Here is a 22,778-nt window from a genome sequence, read left to right on the forward strand (position 1 = left end):
TCATTGCGCTATTGCAACCGCTTGACATTTTTTAATAATAATTCAAACTTTAGTTCAATTAAAGTATGTAATTCACAAAAAAGTTAATTTCAGTGTTTTACTATTATATGTGATGTTGTTTATTAACATTATTGACGCATTATTGTGTTTAATGTAATATACTGTTGGGCTGTTTAAATCTACATAAACGTGTCATATTCTCTTAAATAAAATATCATTTTTCTTGCTCCGTATTAGTCAGTGTATTAGACTGTGTCCTGCCACTGTATTTTTTTTGCCCTGCTACTGTCACCAAGCAACCTGCGCAGCATGTGGCGGAAATCTGGACCCGTCTCATTTCAGTTCGATTTTTGAATGCGTGCTTTGAAGGACAAGTCCACGACCTTAGAATGTTGCAGCCCCCGAATTAGGACACAGCTCTCCTCTTTTTTTCATTTTTAATCCTTTATTACAAATAAGACAATAAACAACAAAATAAAAAAGAATGGAAAAAATGAATGCTGTAAAAATCAAACCGTGAATCCCAATACCAACAACAAAGTATATAAAGAAATAAAGAAATCTCCGCGTGAAAAACAATTAAAATATGGGGGGGGGAGCTCCTCTTTTAAATCGTAATGCCCGTCACTTTCTGTATTTAAAGTTTTGCATTTTGTGATGTTTATGTTTAGTTAAGTTTGTATTTATTTTAGCAGATAATACATACCAATAATGTTTTTTATAAATCATGTTCAGTTATATTTCCGGCACGCTTTCTTTTTTTATTGAACATAGAACAGATATCGAGTAACATAAAATTACAATAAATGGAAACCGGAGATCTGAAGATGTTATGCATACTGTTTTAAACATGTTAATGACTTTTTTAAAAGAAGACAACAAACAAATGAAGTTATAAACAACTTAAAGACTAGGGATGAACTTAAGCATTTTTGCTTAACGTTACCTCTATATAATCTAAAGAAAGTAAATGTATTTTAGATCTTTGTTTACATTGTTTTTATTATAAACAAAGATCAAGCACACGTTAAAAAAACTCTGTACTTTACAAATAATTAAAAAAAGACTCGGCACTTCCTACATCCCTGTCCTCGCGAGATATGGTTCGGTCTCGTTCAGTTGCAGTTAGCAGCAGTCATTTAGCTCGGAGCTACACCACAAACATAAACAAAGAAGAATAGAAAAACCCGTCATAGATGTAAGTATAGTACGCAACATTGTATATTTGATATACAATGATACATTTTCATTCTAAACAGTATACTGTGCGTTACAGCTTTGTCTGGCATAAACTGAGAAAGTTACACAAAGCTCGTTCAGCATGTTTGAATCAATGGCTTTGTCTGCGTCTCATTACGTTACCTAGTAGGCAGACTACATGGACACCTTAGTGAAAGGCAGCAATATTGGACATGACATCAACATTCCTTGTTGTAAAACAGTATGAACGTGTTACACAGTCGAGCATTTTATGTTAATTTTGGGCATTATATTTTCACGTTTTAGTGTGTGACTTTTTTGGCAATCGTCTTATTCTGACCATCTTAGTTGGCTTTGCTACCTGCCTACATAGTAACGCATAGTACAAAAGAGCTGCTTAACTAGTGAGTGTTTTTAAACTCCGTTGGCTAAATGCTTCTTTCACTATAGCAGACCCAGTGCGTCTTCAGCATGATGTCAGGCGGCCCAGCGGTCCGTGTGAGTATCGAGTCGTCGTCTGAGCGGCAGGTACAAGAGGTCTCTCTGGATGGGATGGAGACGTACGTGCCTCCGCTGTCCATGTCTCAGAACCTGTCTAAACTCGCTCAGAGGATCGACTTTGGCCAGAGCTCAGATTCGGACGAGGAACGCACCGACCGGGAGACAAGGGACGAGTGGAGCACACGTGAGGCAGAAGAGGATGAGGGTTTGGATTTATTTTTGTTCGACTCAATGCTCCTTGGTCTTTTACTTTACAAAGACTTGAATTACTGACCAGTCTCTCTGCTGACAGGTACAGTGAAGTTTCAGCCGTCGCTGTGGCCCTGGGACTCCGTGAGGAACAACCTGCGGAGCGCACTAACAGAGATGTGTGTGCTGCATGATGTGCTGAGTGTTGTCAAAGAGAAGAAGTATATGGCACTCGACCCTGTCTCCCAGGACCCCAATGTTGCCAAGGTCGCTGACTCACCACCAACCATTTCTATACAGTGTTAAACACACAACATATATAAAGTTTGACCCTAAATGAGTCCAAAGCTCCAAAAAGGACCCTGTTCACTTGAATTTGTGTGTTTTCACAAAGCTCGCTAGTTTGACTAAAGAATAATCCAGAAGCACAATCATTTTTAAGAATAAATGAATTGATTTACACTGGAAGAAGTATATCACTAAGATATATACATTGACAAACAAGGTGCCATCTGGTGTAGGGCCACTTCTGGATTCAATTTTATTTTAAAATCTTACATGCATAATCAAATCTTAATTATAATCGTTCAGCATTTTGATTCGATCGTAAATGATCGAATCAAACGATCGTAGTTGGTTGTGTTTTGTTCAAATCTTTGTGTAACTGAAACGGTAAGTTCTTCTGGACCATCCAAAGTGGTCCATATTTGCATTACAGACACCACATGCGAAAAGTTTACAAGCGGAACTTTGGTTGCCTAGTTTATTTAGACACTATTAGAGCTGTGACTGTAATCTGCTATGTGAACAGAACATGCAATGCAATGTCATATAAACAAGCGAATGATTATTGGTCATTTGCTGGCAGTCAGACACTGCGCTTGAGACAATGTGATGGTGGAATGTAATGATTTAGGTTTTTGGTAATTAATCACAAATGTAGAATATCTGCTGATGTATCGCAGTAAGCTGTTTGGGACTTTTGAAATTCATTTGATACCACTGTGTGTTTTCTACAGACCCCGCAGGTTTTCCAGCTGATCAGTAAGAAAAGATCTTTGGCAACTGCAGCTCAGCTGCTTCTCAAAGGTGCCGAGAAACTGACAAAGTCACTGGCCGAGAACCAGGAGCAGCGCAGACAGAGAGATTTTAACTCTGAGCTGCTGCGCCTGCGATCGCAGTGGAAGCTGCGCAAAGTCGGAGACAAGATCCTCGGAGATCTCAGCTACCGCAGCGCTGGTACAGTTTATGTTTACTGATGTGTCAGTAACCTTGGTTTTATGAAACCGAAGTGTGGTATCGTTCTGTTCTAATGACATGTCGAATCGCACGCAGGCTCCCTGTTTCCCCATCAAGGCACGTTTGAGGTGATAAAGAACACAGACATCGACCTTCATAAGAAGGTTCCCGATGATTATTGTCCGCTTACTGTGCAGATCCCCAGTGACCTGGAGGGCTCTGCTTATATCAAGGTAAAAGTCAAGAACGTATGATGTCAAGTAAATTTAATTTTTTTCTGATATCCTGAGGGTTTGCCCTGTCTCTGCAGGTATCCATTCAGAAGCAGTCCCCTGATATAGGAGACCTTGGGACATTGAATCTCTTCAGGAGACCACCCAAAGCCAAACCAGGTAAACTCGACAGATTGTTCACTGGGAAGGAAAATAACTGACTGTTGGGTTTAAACATCCATATCCCAGCTTTATAGTCCCTGTTTATTACTTTTGTATTTTGACCCATTTCCGAGAGAAATGGAATTTCCAATGAGAAAAACAGTGGATGTGGGCTGTATGAAAACAGCCGTTGCATTTTGAAATGGAACTGGCAGCAGACTCACAGTTGAAGGGGAAGAGTTAACAGACGCTCCGCCCATGCCGTCTAACATATGCCATTTAAGATGGATAGTCACTACAGGAAGGAAGTGCATTTTCATATTTAAACTGAAGATTATGAGGGCACACAAAATTAACTAGGGATGGGCATTTAAAGCAAAAATATTATTCGAAGATTCATGAGAACTATTTGAAAATTTCGAAATTCGCACCCCTCCCCCAAATGGACGCATTTACTGTATTACACACACATGAACCTAGAGAGACAGACCATTTACGCTTTAAATCCAGGACGTCACACTGCTTTATTTATTATGGAATGTGCAATCTTACATCAAGCTATACATTAAGATAACATGCTGAAACATTAATATACTAACAACCGAAGGCCGGCACTTATTAACAGTACGTCGATCAGCATCAACCGCTCATAATGCTAGAACATTACCGTGTAAAATATGAGCATGCACATTTATACCAACTAAAAAACAGCAGTGGGATTGATCAAGGTACAAATATTAAAGCCATAAAGATTTTAGACCAGACTTAACACGTGTTAAAACATATTTACCGAATTAAGGCATTTATTAACAATCCGGACCAATTTCATGAATTAATAGCTCAAAATGCTTCAGTTTCTATTGTCATGAAAAATTTCTCCAGTCTGGCAGTGATTGTTTTTCTAGACGAACAGTAAACTCGGCTGTACAAACTCCATAAGGTTTTTAAAGCCCTCTCCTTCAACAAAGCCGATCGGAAGCATATCCTTAGCGATCATCTTAGTAATTAAAGCCGTTATTTGCTCCGCCCGTCTGGCATCCAAATTGGTTGGTCTGACCATAAACTAGCAACTGATTGCTGACCTGTGGATGGACCTGCTGGGTGCTTCGGCCTCAGATGACTGTACATCATAGTTGCTGATCTATGATAAACCAGCTTTACATTGCAGAGTTTGCACTGGACTTTATTCTCATTCATTTTATTAAAGGACCCCCACAAAGAACAAATTTTTGACACCGTCTCAACACTGTAAAACTAACATCACACGACGGCAGTTTTTTAAGTTGTATGTGCACTCAGTTACATTTTGCTACAACTTTTTCCCTGCTTATAACATTCCTCTGTTGCCTGATATCGGTCACGAATAAAACCAAAAAAAATCCTAAATCACAATTAATAAGCTCTCCCTGTATTTCATAAACATTCATCATTAACTTTTTATCAAAGTCACTGAATGCAGCTGTGACGCACCAGAGCAGAACTGGCCCTCTCGGCTGAGAATGGTTTCTCCTGAGGGTTTTTTTCTCCATTTTTTATCATTGGAGTTTGGGTTCGTTGCCACAGGGCCATATTGGCTTGCTCACCATTGGAGACTGCTAATATTATTTACTAGAATTAAATTGCTTGTTCTATAAACACTATGCACTGGTCTGTGTTTTTTTTATTTTCTCCAGTAAAGCTCTTTTGGAACAATTCACATTGTGAAAAAGGCTATATAAATAAAATTGAATTGAATCAATAAACGCTGCAATATTTAATTGAAAAACAGGCATTGTAATGTTTAATTTCACTGGGACTTTAAGGGCCTATTTACATCAAGAACGATATCTATATAGATTGCCAGAAGTATAAATATATTGGCGTCCATGCAATCGGAAGATAACATTTTGTCTGTGTTTTAGTTTCACATTTTAATCGCTCATGTGCTTTATATTATAAATCTCTCAAAAACCATGAATACATTTGTGTTATTTAAAAATCTATTAAAAATATAGGTTGAAATAGTATTGTGGCTTTTCAATAAATTAAGGCACAAAATATATAATATATACAAAACTACACTAAAATTGAAATAAAATCAAGTAAACCTATATAAATAAATCAAAAAAATGCACACAAGATAAAAAGACCCCCAAATTTTTTTTATAATTATTTAACAATTTATTTAAATAAATAAACTAAAATAACCCCTATTTTTTACTTTTCTTGTTATGTGGACTCCACCATTTTCTTAAAGAGTAAGTAGCATAAAATCATGAAAATTACATTTCATCCAGTGTGTTATGTTGCGGTGTTTGAAAGTAAGCAGTCTGCCAAGTTGTTAGTCTGAAGGTGAATGAATAACAAGTTATTGGCTTGTAAAAAAGGGAGTCAACTCTGAATTATGCAAACGAGACGTGTCTCTAACCGCCGTGTATCTGCGTCACTAGACATAGTCCCTACCTACGTTTTGCTGGGACTGCCGCGAAAACTTCACTCTCCTCCCTTAAAACACTGTCGCTTGTTCGTGATGCGTGTGCGTTCTTAAACATGTGTTCTACGTTGTGAAAATAAGTGAGTCTTATTTAAACTACCAAAGGAAGAACTTCTGAGAAAACAATGGTTACAATTCATTTTCTAATAACACCAAAGGAGTATAACCCCAGGGTTTTACTGTGCGCGCGATATTTCACTGAAGATTGCTTCAATAATCTTGGCACGTTCACTGCAGGATATGTTAAAAGACTATCCTTGAAAGAGGGGGAAATACCAACCTTATTTGGACCTGTTAGCTCCAACGAATCACAACCTGTAAGTGTGATTATTTATTTTTGTCTGAACTTCAAGAAATATTTGTGTGGCTTATATCTATGTTTAGCTAATGCATATAACGCTAACGTTAACATGTACCGTTATTTCTGGGAGATAACAGTTTATTTATCTATCTATGAACCCGGCTAATTTAAGTGTTCAATCTATAATTGTCTATCTATTATCTACTATCGTCTTCGGATGTTTCTTCGTCAGACTCGGGCTCAAACTGGTAAACTAAAGTCATCTCTATCTATACACTGTATATAATATCCAACCACCTGTAAACCGTAATCTAGTAATGATAATTGGCGTTCCATTTGCGACACATGATGAACACGTTTGACCAATCACAGCAGACTCCCATAATGATGATAGACGTTCCGTTTGCAGCACATGCGGAACGCATTCGAGAGAGTGAAGTTTTCCCGGCAGTCCCAGCAAAACGTAGGCGGAGACTAAGTCTAGTGACGCAGATACGTGGCGGTTAGAGACACGTCTCGTTTAAGTGATTCAGAGTCGACTCCCTTTTTTACCAGCCAATAACTTTATTTATTTACCTTAGGACTTACAACTTGGCAGACTGCTTACTTTCAAACACGGCAACATAATGCACTGCATGAAATGTAATTTTCCTGATCTTATGCTACTTACTCTTTGTTGTTTTTCCAAAAGTTGAGCCGTCTTTTCGGTGTTGTAGCACAGTCAGGTGGAGTGTTCCTGCCTTAATGGCAGGCTATAAAGATGTTGTTGATGATATTTTTTCTCTAAGGTTCTCAGATGTGGCACTTGAGGCTGGAAGCGGCTCAGAACGTGTTGCTGTGTAAAGAGATTTTTGCTCAGCTCTCACGCGAAGCCGTTCAGATCAAATCACAGATCCCTCACATCGTCGTCAAGAATCAGATCATTTCACATCCTTTCCCTGGTATTACAAGCTGATTCTCTTCATGTAAAATGTTGAAATAAAATCATTCAAAATTGTATGATCTAGTTATATTTGTTATCTTAAGGGCTGCAGCTTTCTATCTCTCTCTGCCACTCCGCTGGAGAGAAGAAGAGCCAGAGAGCATCACCAGACAGGATTAAACCAGACGACCATCTGTATGTGTTAGAACACAACCTTCACCAGCTCATACGAGAGGTACTTGTCCATAGGCGGTCAGGTTCTCACAGATCATGTCAAAACGCTGCAGTGACGAACATGTTCCTCTGTATGTGGGATTGTAGTTTCACAAGCAGACGCTGAGCTCGGTGACAATGCCCCATCCTGCCAGCGCTCCATTTGGTCACAAACGCTTGCGGCTGGCGGGACCCATGGGCTATGATAAAGCAGAGATCAGCTCCTGGCAGCACACAGAAGGACTGCTGGAGAAGATCATCAAACAGGCCAAACACATCTTCCTTAGAAGCAGGTGGTGTATTCACACACATGCACACTAACTCAGATGTGTTCATGAGCTTTTAAAACACTACACTGCTTACAAACCAACAAATCAATACTTATCTAACAAACATGGTCTGCTTCGTGACATCATGATCTTACAGAAGCAGTTGAGTTGAGAAGCAGCTTTGTATCAATAAGTACACAAAAATGTGAAGGAGGAGAACCGAATAAACTCTTACGTCATAAGAAGTTGTGCTCTTTATCTTTCATTCTAAGGACGGCACGTACCATTGACAGTCTGGCGAGTCGCATAGAGGATCCCCAGATTCAGGCTCACTGGTCCAACATTAATGACCTGTATGAATCCAGCGTGAAAGTTCTCATCACCTCTCAAGGATACGAGCAGATCTGCAAGTAAGACCTGGGGCCGGTTGCATGAATTGCTTAGACCAGTCTAACACGGTAGTCACCAAATTTTTTTGGATAGGACTTCAAGTCAGTTTCATAAAAAGGTAAATTGAAATATGAAAAGTAAGACTGATGAGTCCTAACTAGACTGCTAGTTAGTGACAATAGTTGTTCAGACGCAGTCCAAGCTTAGCGGCTATGTTTATGCAACAAAGACACATTGTGATGCAAATAAAGCAGTGTGGTCCCAAGATTTTATCGTCTTCATGTTAGCACATCTGCCTCCCTTGTTGCTTTTATTTTCTTCTGCTGGAATATTTTAATTTCTATTCATAAAAAAGGCTTTAGAGGACTAGTTCACCTTCAAATGAAAATTATTTTATTATTTACACACCCTCTTGTCATTTCAAACCTGCATGACTTTCACAAAACATGTTGGTAACAGAAAGCGTTGGTCCCCACTGACTTGCATTGTTTTTGAGTCAATTGGTTACCAACATTTTTGGAATAAATGGGACCCACAATTTGGGAACCACTGTGCTTAAACAGTCTTGTTGCAATCCATTGTCTTATTCAACAAACAAGAAAAATGTAATGGTGAAAACAAAATAATAAAGCTGCTTCTTCGTAGAGCTTGTTTGGATCCTCAAACCAAGCCTCTTCCTCCTCGTCTTCAGGTCCATTCAGTTGCAGCTGAACATTGGAGTGGAGCAGATCCGAGTGGTGCACAGAGATGGCCGCGTCATCACGCTGTCGCACCAGGAGCAGGAGCTGCAGGACTTCCTGCTGTCACAGGTCAGAGGCCACCCTCACACCTGTCTCCGGCTGTTAGAAAAGTGGATGGCTTCCAATAGACTGTGTATAATAAATAAATAGACTAATAATAAATGCGTGTGTTTCTGCAGATGTCACAGCATCAGGTGCATGCCGTGCAGCAGCTGGCCAAAGTCATGGGTTGGCATGTGTTGAGTTTCAGTAATCATGTGGGGCTAGGGCCCATCGAGAGCGTCGGGAATGCGTCTGCCATCACCGTTGCATCTCCCAATGGAGAACACGCAATTTCAGGTGCATGCACAAACAAATCTCCATGTCTTGTACCTGTACCAAATGTTATTTTTTTTATTACTATTCTTTTTGCAAAATGTTATGTTTTTCTTGTGATTCTTTTATTCACTGAAAAGTAATACGCCCCGCTTGCCTGTCTGCAGTGCGGAACGGTCCAGAGAGTGGCTGTAAGGTCCTGGTTCAGTTTCCTCGCAGTCAGGCAAAAGAGCTGCCCAAGAGTGATGTGGTGCAGGACGCTAAATGGAGTCACCTGAGGGGTTCTTATAAAGAAGTACACTGGGGCAGAATGGAAGGACGAAACTTTGTTTATAAAATGGAGCTGCTGATGGCGGCACTGACACCGTGTTCGTAGAGACCGTAGACATTACACGTTCGCTGTCAACAGGTTCTGTTGTAACGACTCTTCATTTAAGTCGTTGGATTTGTAGGAGACACGTTGCTCATTTTGGTTCCAGTGCTGCCAAGCCTGAGTAAAGTTACATGTACATGACTTCAACTTTTTTCAAAGGGTTAGTTCACCCAAAATTCTGTCATCATTTCATCACCCTCGAGTTGTTCCAAACCTGGATTCATTTATTTGTTCTGCTAAGTACTTTGAAGAATGTGGGAAACCAAACACTTTTGGGGGGGCCTGATTGACTTCCTTAGTTGTTTGGTTACAAAGATTCTTCCAAATATCATTGTGTTCGGCTGAATATTGAAATTCATACAGGTTTTAAACAATTTGAGGTTGAGTAAAATGAACAAACCTTTTAATTGTCAATTTGTATAAGGAAAAAAACAACTTGGGTCAAGAATTTCAAAACAAAACATTTATATTTTCAACTGTGTATTGTTTCTGTTATGTAAATAAATAAAATCTTTTCTGATGCCTTTGCCAATGTGAAAACTAAATTTAACTCTGAAAACTGCAATCCCACAATTGCAGGACACCCAAGAACTCCCGACAATGTCTAGTAGAGTAATAATGTTTAATAAATGTCAACACAAGCGTTGGAAAGAATTTCTGATTTCAAAATCTTTGTTCTGTGTGCTGTCCACCAAATGATATTCCAAGGAATCATTCAGTTGCCAACATCTGGTTTTCAGTGTCGTGCGATTCGTTTGCGTAAACTCCTTGTGTGTCCTACATCAAACAAATGTGGGCTAGTGTAATGACAGTTCCTGGGCCCACTGAGGTAAGCCTATTTGCATTAAGAGAGACATGCAGGTCTGATAGATCCTCTCCATCAGTATGTGAAAGATGCCTGCGCTCCTCAAAGTGGCTGTAGTTCTGTTTCGTTGTGCTCTGTGTAAAAAAACAAAAGAAACGATTGAAAAAAAAAGTAACAATACTCATTCTAGAAATGACAAAGATGTTATTAACTAACAGACCTGACCTCCTTTGTCCACATTCATATACTACAGGTTTGACATCAGTGACATTGTTATTAATTGTTATTGACCTGATGTGATGTGAATGAGTGTGCCATAAACTTGAATGGATGTGGACTTAAAATATACTGGAAGACATATTTAAAGCATTTTTCTAACAATGCGTAGATCCCCAGCTAAGTGTATAGATAGATAGATCAGAATTCTCATACACCAGACTTAGATTCCATCTATGACAAACCTGACCCGGTGTGTCTGATAGTGCTACATTTGATTTAATGGGGTCATATGGCGTGAGTACGTGTTTTCCTGTGTCTGTGGTGTGTTATAAGTTGCCCATTTCCGTCACACGCTTGCAGTATTTGACCAATCAGTACACACTGGTTAACTGGCCATCAAATCACACCTTGCTTTTCAGAGCCATGAGCTTTGTAAAAAATCAGCACGTTTCAGATAGGCGGGGCGAGGAGGAGATACAAACATGCTCAGTGTGTATAAAATATAGCATTTCTGAACCTTAAATTGTGTATAAACATTGGTTTACATCTAAAACAAGCAATAATATATTTTTTAGCTGTGTCATATCACCACTTTAAAATCTACAGCAGAGATTTCCTTTGGTAGAAATAGAATGCAGTAGGCTACAAGCTAACTGAAAAATATCCATCCTCATTCTGCTGGACCAGACTGGTCTGCTTTCATTAATACAGTGGAGCACTCTAATCCACACTGTTGGACAAGGCTAGAGGTTTTCCTCAACACAGGCAGATATGTCCCGCTAACCACTGGGGTGCCTTAGGATTCAGTGGTGGGCCCACTCCCCTTTTTAATATATTCAAAACCTTGCTGGGTCAAGTCACAATTTTCATACAACTGACATACATGATGTGTAGTTTCACCTGTGGTGTGTGTGTGAAGGCTACCTGGTAAGTGTCGTCTTAGATTCCAGACCATAATGTAGCGGTATAGTTTATTTAGGAGCCATATGCACAGCATGAGAAATGCAGCCAATGCTCCCAACACAATGACAAACACAAACAAATACTGTATATCCTCATAGAGCACCTCTGAAAAACACATACATTCATTATTCAAGGCAACATGGAAGATGTGATCATATTAAAAAAAATGTTTTTTAAAAGCAAAAAATATTACAATTACAATAAGTAGAATTTTTTCTAAACTTCTTCTTTTTTTTGCGACCTCCTCAACCCCGTAGTATAAAAATTGTACGCTATCTCTAACAGGGTAGAATACAGATGAAATGTGACCCTGGATCACAAAACCAGTAATAAGCCACATGGGTATGTTTGTAGCAATATGCAAAAAATACATTGTATGAGTCAAAATGGACAATTTTCTTTTATGGCAAAAATTATTAGTATATTAAGTAAAGATCATCTTCCATGAGGATATATTACAAATTTCCTACTGTAAATATATCAAAACTTTTTGTGAGTGGATGCAGAAAAACCGTGAACAGAAATGATTGGAAACACGACCACAATCTTAACTCGCTGCTCCCCGCTCTTTGAGAATTACCCACTCGAGTTTGGTATCTATGTAAAGTTTAGAATTTCTGCTTTCAGGTTCTTCTACTTTCCACAAAATCATCCCAGCGGTAAGCCAATAATGATGAACTTCAAAGGCGGTTTTCTCAATATTATGTTTTTTTAGCATCTTCAGATTTCAGATTTTCAAATAGTTGTATCGCTGACAAATATTTGCCTATCCTAACAAATGGAAAGCTTATTTCCTCATTTAATGTGACACTGAATATAGAAATAAGACAAATATTTGTTATTATTCTCACATGTTACGTTCAGTAGTACACCTACATCTTTGCTGTTTCCAGAAGGCTCTGTCACAGTGATGATGTGATAACCAGAGTCTTGGAGCTGTAGCTGGGATATGGTGAGTGAGCCATTAGGATAAACTGTCACTCTTGTCTTATTTGTGTGATATGGGCAGAGCCACCGGGTGTCCAGGCCACAATCCTTTGCTGCTTGCTTGTGCTGCTGAGAATCCATCTGATTGTTGGAATGCCAATGCATTTTATGTCCACGGAGAGAAGCTTACTTCCCTGTATTGGTGCGGTTACAGTTTCCTTCTGGACTTGAATAGTAATGGCCTGAGCTTCAGAGAGATAGAGAGTTTTAATGAGTGTGGTTAAGCTGTTGTTAGCATAAAAACTGCCAACTTGGACCAAATATGAAACGGGAGGTTCTCTTAAAAAATAGTGATAGCCTATTTGGCTATGTAAAACTTTTGCCTGATTTAGCGTTGAGGGTGGTTGCCATTCCAGTGCTATGTGGTTGTTAAAGGATTTTTTTCCTTCATTTACTCCATCAAATCATTAAAATCATTGGTTTATATGCTATCCTTTCCTTAGCCAAACACAATCAGAGCAGTACTAAACAGTATCCTAATCCATACCAGCTATCACATGCCTCCTGTAGTGAAACATTAACCTTTTTTTAGAAAAAAGATTTTCAGCTTATTTGGCCAAGACAGGTGGTGTTATAATTTGAACATGTATCGCTAAAAGCCAGTTTGTCGGCAGTGTATTAAAACAGTACTGATGTCATACAGAGATCGGACGTTGGGCGGCACAACTATTCCCGAAGACCATGATTAGTTTGTTCAGGTGTGTTTGATCAGGGCAGGAACTGAACTCTGCTGGAAAGTCAACCTCACAGCCAATACTGGGGCCGATGTGTTGGTTGGTAAACTAGCTTTCTCAAAAACATCTTTTTTTGTTGATGAAATGATTTTCATCCCTTTTATGGTGGAGTTTTTTTTTACAACTTGCCGAAACCAAGACATGCGTTATGCATTACTTAGCAAGCCTAAAATCCTTTTCAATCAGTTAATACCTACCTTCTTTGAAAACACTCTACTTCAGATACTTCAGTCTAGTATTTAAACTGACAGAGTGTGTCTGCCTCTCGGACAGTGCAGGGAAGACTATTCCAAAGTTTTGGCACTAGATAGGAAAAGGATCTACCAACTGCTAGGTATTACCAACTGACAGGATGCCTGAGAACATAATGCATGTGAAGGACTGTAGTACAATAGAAGTTTGCTCAAATACTGCGGAGCTAAACCATGTAGGGCTTGGTTTATAGGTAACTAGGGATGGGTACCGAGAACCGGTACTTTTTTGGACTGGTACATAATTGGGTTGATACCTTAGTATCGATAAGCTTTATAACAAACGATATTGTTAACGATACTTGTGTTGTTTTATCTCTCTGTATTCGGGTGTTAAATGGCGAATTAGAGGCTGCTGAACGCCTTTCATTTTCCATCCCTGAATAATGTCCAAAAAATTTTTGTTCCTTTATTTGTGAATTTTTAACATTGTTTTTTAATAAATCAGCCATGGAGTATATTTACTTACTTTAGTAAATTGAAGTAAATGTGCTATTAAAATTATAAAAAAGTACACATAATTAAAAAAATAATACTTGCTTAGAAAATAGTACTTCAATTTATGTAGACCTAAAACCAAAAAGAAAAAAAAGAAACATGGTCTAACAGCCAAATAACCATAGTGATGTAAAGTAAATACGTTAAATTGGATTATGATGTGCTCCTATACACATGCAAAGTGCCGTAACTGGTGTGCTAAGGAAAACACAAACATTTTGTTATGTGGCATTTTCTGTTTTCTCAAAAGTATTTGTAAAATGCAGTTCTAAAGCTCAGCTTTAATAAAGAAACTTAAAATGTTCAACATCTTTTCCCATCATATGTTTTTGCATCAAATTATAGAGCGTAGTATCGATAACATTATTGATAAGTACCGGTATCGATAAGCAGTATCGATATCAATAAAATCTTAACGATACCCATCCCTATAGGTAACCAGTGCAAGGTTGACAGAACCAGGCTAATATTGTCATACTTTGTTATACGTTAAGAAATCGGAAGAGCTGCCGACCAGTGGGAGTTTTTGTAACAAGCCTGCAGGGCAACCAACTAACAGTGCATTACAATAATCTAGTCTTGGTGTCATGAATTCATGAACTAATTTCTCTGCATCTGACAATGAATGCATATGACGTAGTTTAGATATATTCTTAGGACGGAAAAACACAATTTTATAGTTGTTGACGACATGGCTCTCAAATGACAGATTACTATCAAATAGAATATTGAGATTATAAATTGACGACGAGGGTTTTATGGAGCAACTGTCAATAGTTAAGCAGAATTCTTTGTTTTTACGTATGGCGGTTTTCAGTCCAACAAGTAAAACTTCTGTTTTGTGAAAGTTCAATAATAATAAGTTGTTACTCATCCATTTTTTTAAATCGACTTTGCATTCCATTATTTGATGGAACTGCTGTGTTTCATGAGGCTTTGAGGAAATGTAAAGTTGAGTATTATCAGCATAACAGTGGAATCTTACTCTGTGTTGCTTTATAATATCTCACATGAGATGAGATGAGTTAACTCTTTCCCCGCCAGCCTTTTTTTTTTTTAAATTGTCAGCCTACGCCAGCGGTCTTAACATTTTCACCAAACTTTAATGGCTCACAGTACATTTTCTGTAAAGAATATACAGCCAATGAAAGAACAGAGTCATTGCTTTTAAATAAAATAAATCGTATTCTTCTATCTTCATTTCTTCTCTTTTTATCACTCCTTAGATGTGGGTAGGTTTTCTTAAAAAATTCATCACTTTGATTAAACAGCTAAGATTAGTAAAGTTTTTTTTCAAAGATTCTGCCCAGATTACACTCAGAACAATCATAAAAAACAGATAAGAAATGTATGTTCTGGGTTCTGGGATTCTGTAATTTTTCCCAAAGGTGTGTAACAGCGCCACCTGCTGTACAACAGTACAAACACTGATTGCCATAATAACTCATCTTTGGCGAGGAACTGTTTTTTTTAAATGACGAGATAACTTGTCAATGGCGTCAAAAGAGTTAATAATACCAAGAAGAGGATCTATAATTTCTGGGAGCATATCTTTCATTAGTTTTTTGGTATAGGGTCTAGCATGCATGTTGTTGATTTAGATGATCTAATGATTTTAGACAGTTCATTGTGATCTACGGTAGAAAATAATTGAAATTTCTCCTTATGGGCACTGTAGTTAGTTTATTCAGCGGGTTTTACTTCTGGTTGCATTGTTATAATTTTTTCTCTAATATCTTGGGTTTTGTCTTCTCAAGTAGTTCATAAATTCATCACTGTTATGCTGATTTCCAGAATCTGAAATCGCTGACGATTTATTTTTTGTTAATTAGCCACTGTGTTAAATAAAAACCTAGGGTTGTGATGGTTTTCTTCTATTAGTGTTGAAAAGTAGGCGGAACTAGACGTTTGTATGACTTTCCTGTATTTTCGAGTACTATCCTTCCATGCTTTACGAAATCCCTCTAATTTAGTTTTCTTAAAGTTGCGCTCTTTTTTTGGGCGGCTTTCTTTAGAGCCTGGGTGTGTTCATTTTACTACGGTGTTGGCTGCAATTTTTAATCTTCTTTAAACTGTGTCTAGTGTTTCCGAGAAGGTGGAGACAAATTTTCAATAGTAATGTCAAGAAATTGACAGCCTCTCGATTAGAAAAAAACGTCAAGATGTAATGTAACATTGCATTGAATTGACACTTTGCCACGCCACGGCCAAAAACCGTTACAGGCCTGTTGTGGTTTAGCAACCATAACTAGGCGTGCGAGGTCTGTCAAGCTTTTGAGCGAGGGAAACATGCCGAAGTCTTGTGCACATGGATTGTGAAAATCTGATACCCGGTATCCTAAAAGTTTGGACGGGGTGGAGAAATGCCGGACGTGGATGAATCAGTGTGGAAAGCCTCATTCACAGCTAAATGTCCACAGGATTATCAAAACACCTAGAGGATTCAATGAGGAACAGTAATATTTTAACACTATTCTTCATTAAATATGTAAGAATTATCATGACCTTTGATCACAGTTATAAGCAATATACAGTTGTGTTCAAAATTATTCAACCCCCACTGAAATTTATTGTTTTAGTCGGTTTGACATTGATTATGATCATTCAGTCATCCTGCTTACAATTAAATCAAAGAGGCACGTGTAGGTCAGACAAATATAACATAACATTTATAATGAAATAACCACAAATGTCTTTTCTGAGCTCACATCATTATCAGTTTTATTCAACCCCCAAGTGACATTCAATCTTAGTACTTAGTACAACATCCTTTTACAGTTATAACAGCTTTTAAACGTGAAGCATAGCTTGACACAAGTGTCTTGCAGCGATCTACGGGTATCTTCGCCCATTCATTATGGGCAAAAGCCTCCAGTTCAGTCACATTCTTAGGCTTGCGCACTGCAACTGCTTTCTTTAAGTCCCACCAGAGGTTCTCAATCGGATTTAAGTCTGGTGACTGCGATGGCCACTTCAAAATGTTCCAGCCTTTAATCTGAAACCATGCTCTAGTGGACTTGGAGGTATGCTTGGGATCATTGTCCTGTTGAAAGGTCCAACGTCTTCCAAGCCTCAGGTTTGTGACGGACTGCATCACATTGTCATCCAATATCTCCTGGTACTGAAGAGATTTCATGGTACCTTGCACACGCTGAAGCTTCCCAGTACCTGCAGAAACAAAACAGCCCCAAAGCATGATTGACCCCCCGCCATGCTTCACAGTAGGCAAGGTGTTCTTTTCTTCATAGGCTTTGTTCTTCCTCCTCCAAACATAGCGTTGATCCATGGGCCCAAACAGTTCTAATTTTGTTTCATCAGTCCACAGAACACTATCCCAAAACTTCTGTGGTTTGTCCACATGACTTTTGGCATACTGCAGTCGACTCTTCTTATTCTTTGGGGACAGCGAGGGGGTGCGCCTGGGAGTTCTGGCATGGAGGCCTTCATTACGCAGGGTGCGCAGTAGAGTTGAGCCGGATACTCGGCTGAAACGAGTATCCGGTACGGATAAAGCACTTCTGCCGAGTACGAGTATTATACGAGTCAATGTCGTTATTGACTGTGTCTGCGTTCTGTGATAGTCACAGCGCCCCTCCCCTACACATATACATATGTATTGTGTTGTTGCTGACTGTGTTCGCAGCTCTCTCTCTCCGTCTCTCCCTCAGTCACTCAGGTTCGCGCGTCTTTTCCGTTAACGTTTAGGGTTTCTTCAGCTTCAGGATTGTTTTTTATTTTGGTTTGTAGTACTTATTAACCAGTAGAGTTTGGTAAACGTGGGGTTTGTTCATGTCACGGCAATGAAAACTGGATGCAATTGCAAGTCGGCAACTCTGGACAAAGGCGTGGGCAGAGGGGACCGCAACTTCGGATTCCAGACTGGGAAAAACAGGTGGCTGGTAACCTAAACTAGCTTCAAACGGGGAGAGGCCCGTAGAAGACACTGGTAACGAGTTATGTGCGTACTCAACCATGGAGAGTTGCTGACTCCAGGAGAAATGATTCTTGGACGCCAAACATCGCAACATACGCTCTACATCCTGGTTGGCTCTCTCGGTCTGACCATTGGTCTGGGGATGAAACCCAGAGGAAAGACTAACCGTTGCCCCCAGTAACTTACAAAACTCCTGCCAAAATTTGGACACAAACTGGGGCCCCCTGTCAGAAACCACATCCACCGGGAGGCCATGTATCCGGAAGATGTGGTCAATGACAGCGACTGCTGTCTCCTTGGCAGAAGGTAATTTGGCCAAGGGTATGAAATGGGCCACCTTCGAGAACCGGTCCACCACGTTCAAAACAACCGTATACCCTTGGGAGGGTGGGAGGGCGGTAACAAAATCTAGCGCGATGTGGGACCAGGGTCTCGAAGGGACAGACAGCGGTTGGAGTAACCCATCTGGAGGACGGTTGGAAGTCTTACCAGTGGCGCAAACAGAGCAAGCCAAAACAAAATCGCGGATGTCACGAGCCATACCTGGCCACCAGAATCGCTGCTTGACCAAACATCTGGTTCGATTAACCCCTGGATGGCAAGCTATGTTAGAGCAATGACCCCATTTAATGACGCAGGACCTAAGCTCATCCGGCACAAATAAACGGTTAGGTGGGCATGCAGGCGGAGGCGTTACCCCTTCTAAGGCCGCCAGGACCTTCGATTCGACCTCCCATGTCAGAGTGGAGACCACTAATGTCTCAGGAATAATACACTCGGTAGTGGACAGGCGTTCGGACGGATCAAAAATACGAGAAAGAGCATCGGGCTTGATGTTTTTGGAGCCCGGGCGGTACGACAGAGTAAAATCAAAACGACCGAAAAACAGTGCCCACCGAGCCTGCCTGGAATTGAGCCTTTTAGCTGATCGTATATACTCCAAGTTCTTGTGATCAGTCCAGACGATAAAGGGAACCCCCGAACCCTCTAACCAGTGACGCCACTCCTCCAACGCTAACTTGACCGCCAACAACTCTCTGTTACCAATATCATAATTACGTTCCGCGGGAGATAACCGGTGAGAGTAAAACGCGCAAGGGTGCATCTTGTTATCTGAGGGAAACCGCTGGGAAAGAACTGCTCCTACCCCCACCTCTGACGCATCGACCTCCACCACGAACTGACGTGATGGATCAGGGGCAATCAGAATGGGAGCCGAAACAAAGCGACTCTTCAGTTTCGCAAATGCAGTCTCAGCTGCATCTGACCACCTGAATGCCGTTCTGGGGGAGGTCAAGGCAGTCAGAGGAGCGGCTAGTTGACTGAAGTTGCGAATAAAACGCCGGTAGAAATTGGCGAACCCCAGAAACCGCTGTAGGGCCTTACGGGAATCTGGGCTTGGCCAATCCACCACAGCCTTAACCTTGTCAGGATCCATGCAAATTCCCTCAGACGAGACGATGTACCCTAAGAAGGAAACAGATTGTGCATGAAATTCGCATTTCTCCGCCTTGACAAAAAGACCATTCTCTAACAGCCGCTGAAGCACTCGTCTGACGTGCTGAACATGTTCCTGGAGAGACGAAGAAAATATCAATATGTCATCCAGGTAGACATATATGAACTGATCTACCATGTCTCTCAGCACATCATTGACGAGTGCCTGGAAGACCGCAGGCGCGTTGGAAAGCCCGAAAGGCATAACCAAGTATTCAAAGTGCCCTCTGGGGGTGTTAAAAGCGGTCTTCCACTCATCTCCCTCCCTGACGCGGACCAAATGATAAGCATTACGCAAGTCCAATTTTGTGAAGACGGATGCTCCTTGTAACCTCTCGAAGGCCGAAGACATCAACGGCAAAGGATAGGTATTCTTAACCGTGATGTTGTTCAGTCCCCGGTAATCAATACAAGGTCGCAAGGAACCGTCCTTCTTCCCCACAAAAAAGAACCCCGCCCCCGCTGGAGAAGAGGAGGGGCGAATGATCTTGGCTGCCAGAGAATCAGAAATGTATTTCTCCATGGCCTCCCTCTCTGGAACAGACAAAGAGTATAGTTTGCCCTTAGGCGGAGACTTACCCGGCACTAGGTCTATAGCACAATCGTAGGGACGATGTGGAGGGAGAGAAGCAGCCCGGGACTTACTGAACACCTCCTTCAGGTCGAGGTACTCCTTAGGCACGTTAGACAGATCCTCGGTCTCATCCTGCAAAACGGAAACAGACACCGTGAAAAAGACAAGACTTATGACAATGGGTGCTCCACTCAGTAACTACTCCAAGAATCCAGTCAATACGGGGATTATGCTTCCTGAGCCAGGGGTGACCAAGGACAATGGGAGCGTGAGGTGAGTCCATGAGAAGGAACTGAGTCTCTTCGGAGTGGTTACCAGAGGTGATGAGTGTGATGAAATCCGTGATGCGTAAGAGAGTAGGCAGTGACTGTCCATTGAGTGCGCTGACGGAGATGGGGTGCTCGAGGGAGGAAGTGGAGATGCCATATTGCTGAGCAAAGGTGTAAGCCTCAAAATCCATGAAATTGCCCTCGGCCCCGGAATCCAGAAGTGCACTACAGGTGACGTCGTTGGTGGCCCATCTCAGTCTTACCGGAAGTTGGGTAGATGGTGAGGACTTCTCAGCAGAGATCCCGCCCGATAGTAGCCTCGAGTTTACTATCGGGCTTGGTCTTTTACCGGGCAGTTTCTAATGAGATGACCAGATGCTCCACAGTAAAGGCAAAGACCAAGGGACTTCCGCCGTTCCTTCTCCTCTCGGGAAAGCCTTGCTCTCCCCACCTGCATGGGCTCAGGATCGAATACTGGACTCACCGCATCCACCGGACTGGCTTGAAGACCGCTGCATCGTTCTCCAGACTCCTTCATAGCCTCCACTCGTCGAAGGCGTGAATCAACAAGTAACGCCATCTCTACCAAGCCATTAAAAGTTTCTGGCAAGTCCAGGGTGTAGATTTCCCGGTGAACACGATCAGCCAGACCATGTAGGAAAACATCCCACTGTGCCTCCTCGTTCCACCGGCACTCCGCCGCAAGGGTGCGAAATTCGATGGTATAATCAGCGACCATGCGGTGGCCTTGTTTGAGTGCGGTAAGGTTCCGGGCGGCCTCCTTGCCCGCCACCGCACGGTCGAACACCCTCCTCATCTCGGCGGCGAGTGCCGTGAACGAGGCGCAGCAAGGATCACGGTTCTCCCAAACTGCCGTTCCCCACAGCGCCGCCCTCCCCGTGAGTAGCGTGAGTACGAAGGCCACTTTGGACTCCTCCCTCTCGAACGTACGGGGCTGTAAAGTGAAGTGAAGAGAACCAGGTTGAGGAATGCTCAAAAGTCAGCCTCACCGGAATACGTCTGTGGAACGGGGAGGCGGGGCTCCGAGATGTCCCGTTGTTCTGAAGGTGGTGGGGAAATGGTCGGCGGGGCTGGCGCAGTGGGAGCAAAAAGTTGTTGCAGCTGTTGGGAGTGCTCGGACACCTGTGTTACCAGCGCCTGGAGGGCGCGTCCGGTGGAAGAGATGCTCTCCTGCTGCTGATCCATTCGAGTTATGCTGTGGCTGATGAACTCGGAAAAAGCCGTTGAACTCGCTGCATCCATGACTAATGGTCAGATCGTTCTGTCACGGCAATGAAAACTGGATGCAATTGCAAGTTAATAATTCCTTTAATAGAGCTTCCCGCCCGATAGTGTCAGATCTACATGAAAAGACTTCTCAAATGAGCAGCAGGAGAGAGGGTAACACAGGGACTTTGATGGGCAATGGTGTCCGTGGAGTCAACGTGGCTGAAGTGATGAGCGGGGAATTCCAGAACGGTAATCCATAGGAACAGACCGGCAACAGGAACAACGACAAGAATTCCAGAGCTGGTACCACAAAACATAGAGGACCCGAACAAACACCAGGACTCCAAACAACGATCTGACAAACATGAGACGAAAGACAAGGCGTTAAATAGACAAGTAGTAATAAGCCGCAGCTGCCGCTGATCAGTAATCAGCGGCGAAGCCCACACAGAACAATCAGGTGATACACCCCGCAACCTACACACAGACAACAAGATGACACCATAGATCTATGAACCGTGACAGTTCAGACGTGGTGCTTGGTAGAATGCGACTCGCGTTTCGTCTCTGCCTGTCTTTTTTTAAACCGTCAGCTGGCTCTGACCAGTTTTTAATTAAAAGTTAAAAAAATAATGTTATGTTGAGATGAAAACTCTTGTTCATTACATTTTACTTCATAATTGCAACCGCATGTGTTGTATTCATTGTTGCAAAACTTATTCTGTATATAGTTCGTTTGTCATCGTGATTAAAACCATTGATCTGAAGCTCAATGCTGATGCTGTCATGTAAATAGTTTTCTAATCAGCATTAAATATAACAATTTCTGATCAACCCATATCAATTGCATGCTTAAAATAACATACCGGTTAAAGCCCCGCCCATCTCAAGACAACCCGACCCAATTTCCGGGTTAAATCCCGCCCACTTCCTGGTTAGGCCCCGCCCAGTTCGAGTACAGATACGGATACAGATAATTCATATGGTTAACAGATACAGATACAGATACAGATAATGCTGTACTCGCTCATCCCTAGTGCGCAGTATTGTCGGAGCAGAAACTTCAGTACCCACATCTGACAAATCTTTTCTCAGTTCCTCAGCAGTCACACGGGGACTTTTCTCCACTCTACGCTTCAGGTAGCGCACAGCAGTCGAAGTCAGCATCTTCTTTCTGCCACGACCAGGTAGCGTTTCAACAGTGCCCTTTGCCTTGAATTTGCGAATGATGCTTCCTATGGTGTCTCTAGGTATGTTTAACATCTTTGCAATCTTCTTATAGCCATTGCCCTTCCTGTGACGAGTAATCACCTGTTCT

The 22,778-nt window shown here is 41.4% G+C and overlaps 2 protein-coding genes across 2 annotated transcripts; one reads left to right on the plus strand and one right to left on the minus strand.

The window, feature by feature from the left end:
- Positions 1-1,093: 1,093 nt before the first annotated feature.
- Positions 1,094-10,026, plus strand: med17 (mediator complex subunit 17). Its single transcript, XM_056757694.1, has 13 exons — positions 1,094-1,198; positions 1,651-1,906; positions 1,994-2,157; positions 2,910-3,129; positions 3,226-3,362; positions 3,440-3,521; positions 7,066-7,218; positions 7,304-7,434; positions 7,521-7,705; positions 7,954-8,091; positions 8,763-8,880; positions 8,991-9,150; positions 9,294-10,026. The coding sequence occupies exons 2-13, from the start codon at positions 1,672-1,674 to the stop codon at positions 9,500-9,502; spliced, it is 1,932 nt and encodes a 643-aa protein (XP_056613672.1). The 5' UTR covers positions 1,094-1,198; positions 1,651-1,671; the 3' UTR covers positions 9,503-10,026.
- Positions 10,027-10,406: 380 nt separating this feature from the next.
- Positions 10,407-12,824, minus strand: LOC130428644 (V-set and transmembrane domain-containing protein 5). The gene is given in 5 exon segments (XM_056756827.1): positions 10,407-10,438; positions 11,448-11,614; positions 12,343-12,478; positions 12,481-12,660; positions 12,797-12,824. Coding segments are annotated over 5 exon segments (543 nt in total).
- Between the last annotated feature and the right edge of the window lie 9,954 nt (positions 12,825-22,778).

Source organism: Triplophysa dalaica, chromosome 9 (assembly GCF_015846415.1).
Source record: "Triplophysa dalaica isolate WHDGS20190420 chromosome 9, ASM1584641v1, whole genome shotgun sequence".
NCBI classification, from domain to species: domain Eukaryota; kingdom Metazoa; phylum Chordata; class Actinopteri; order Cypriniformes; family Nemacheilidae; genus Triplophysa; species Triplophysa dalaica.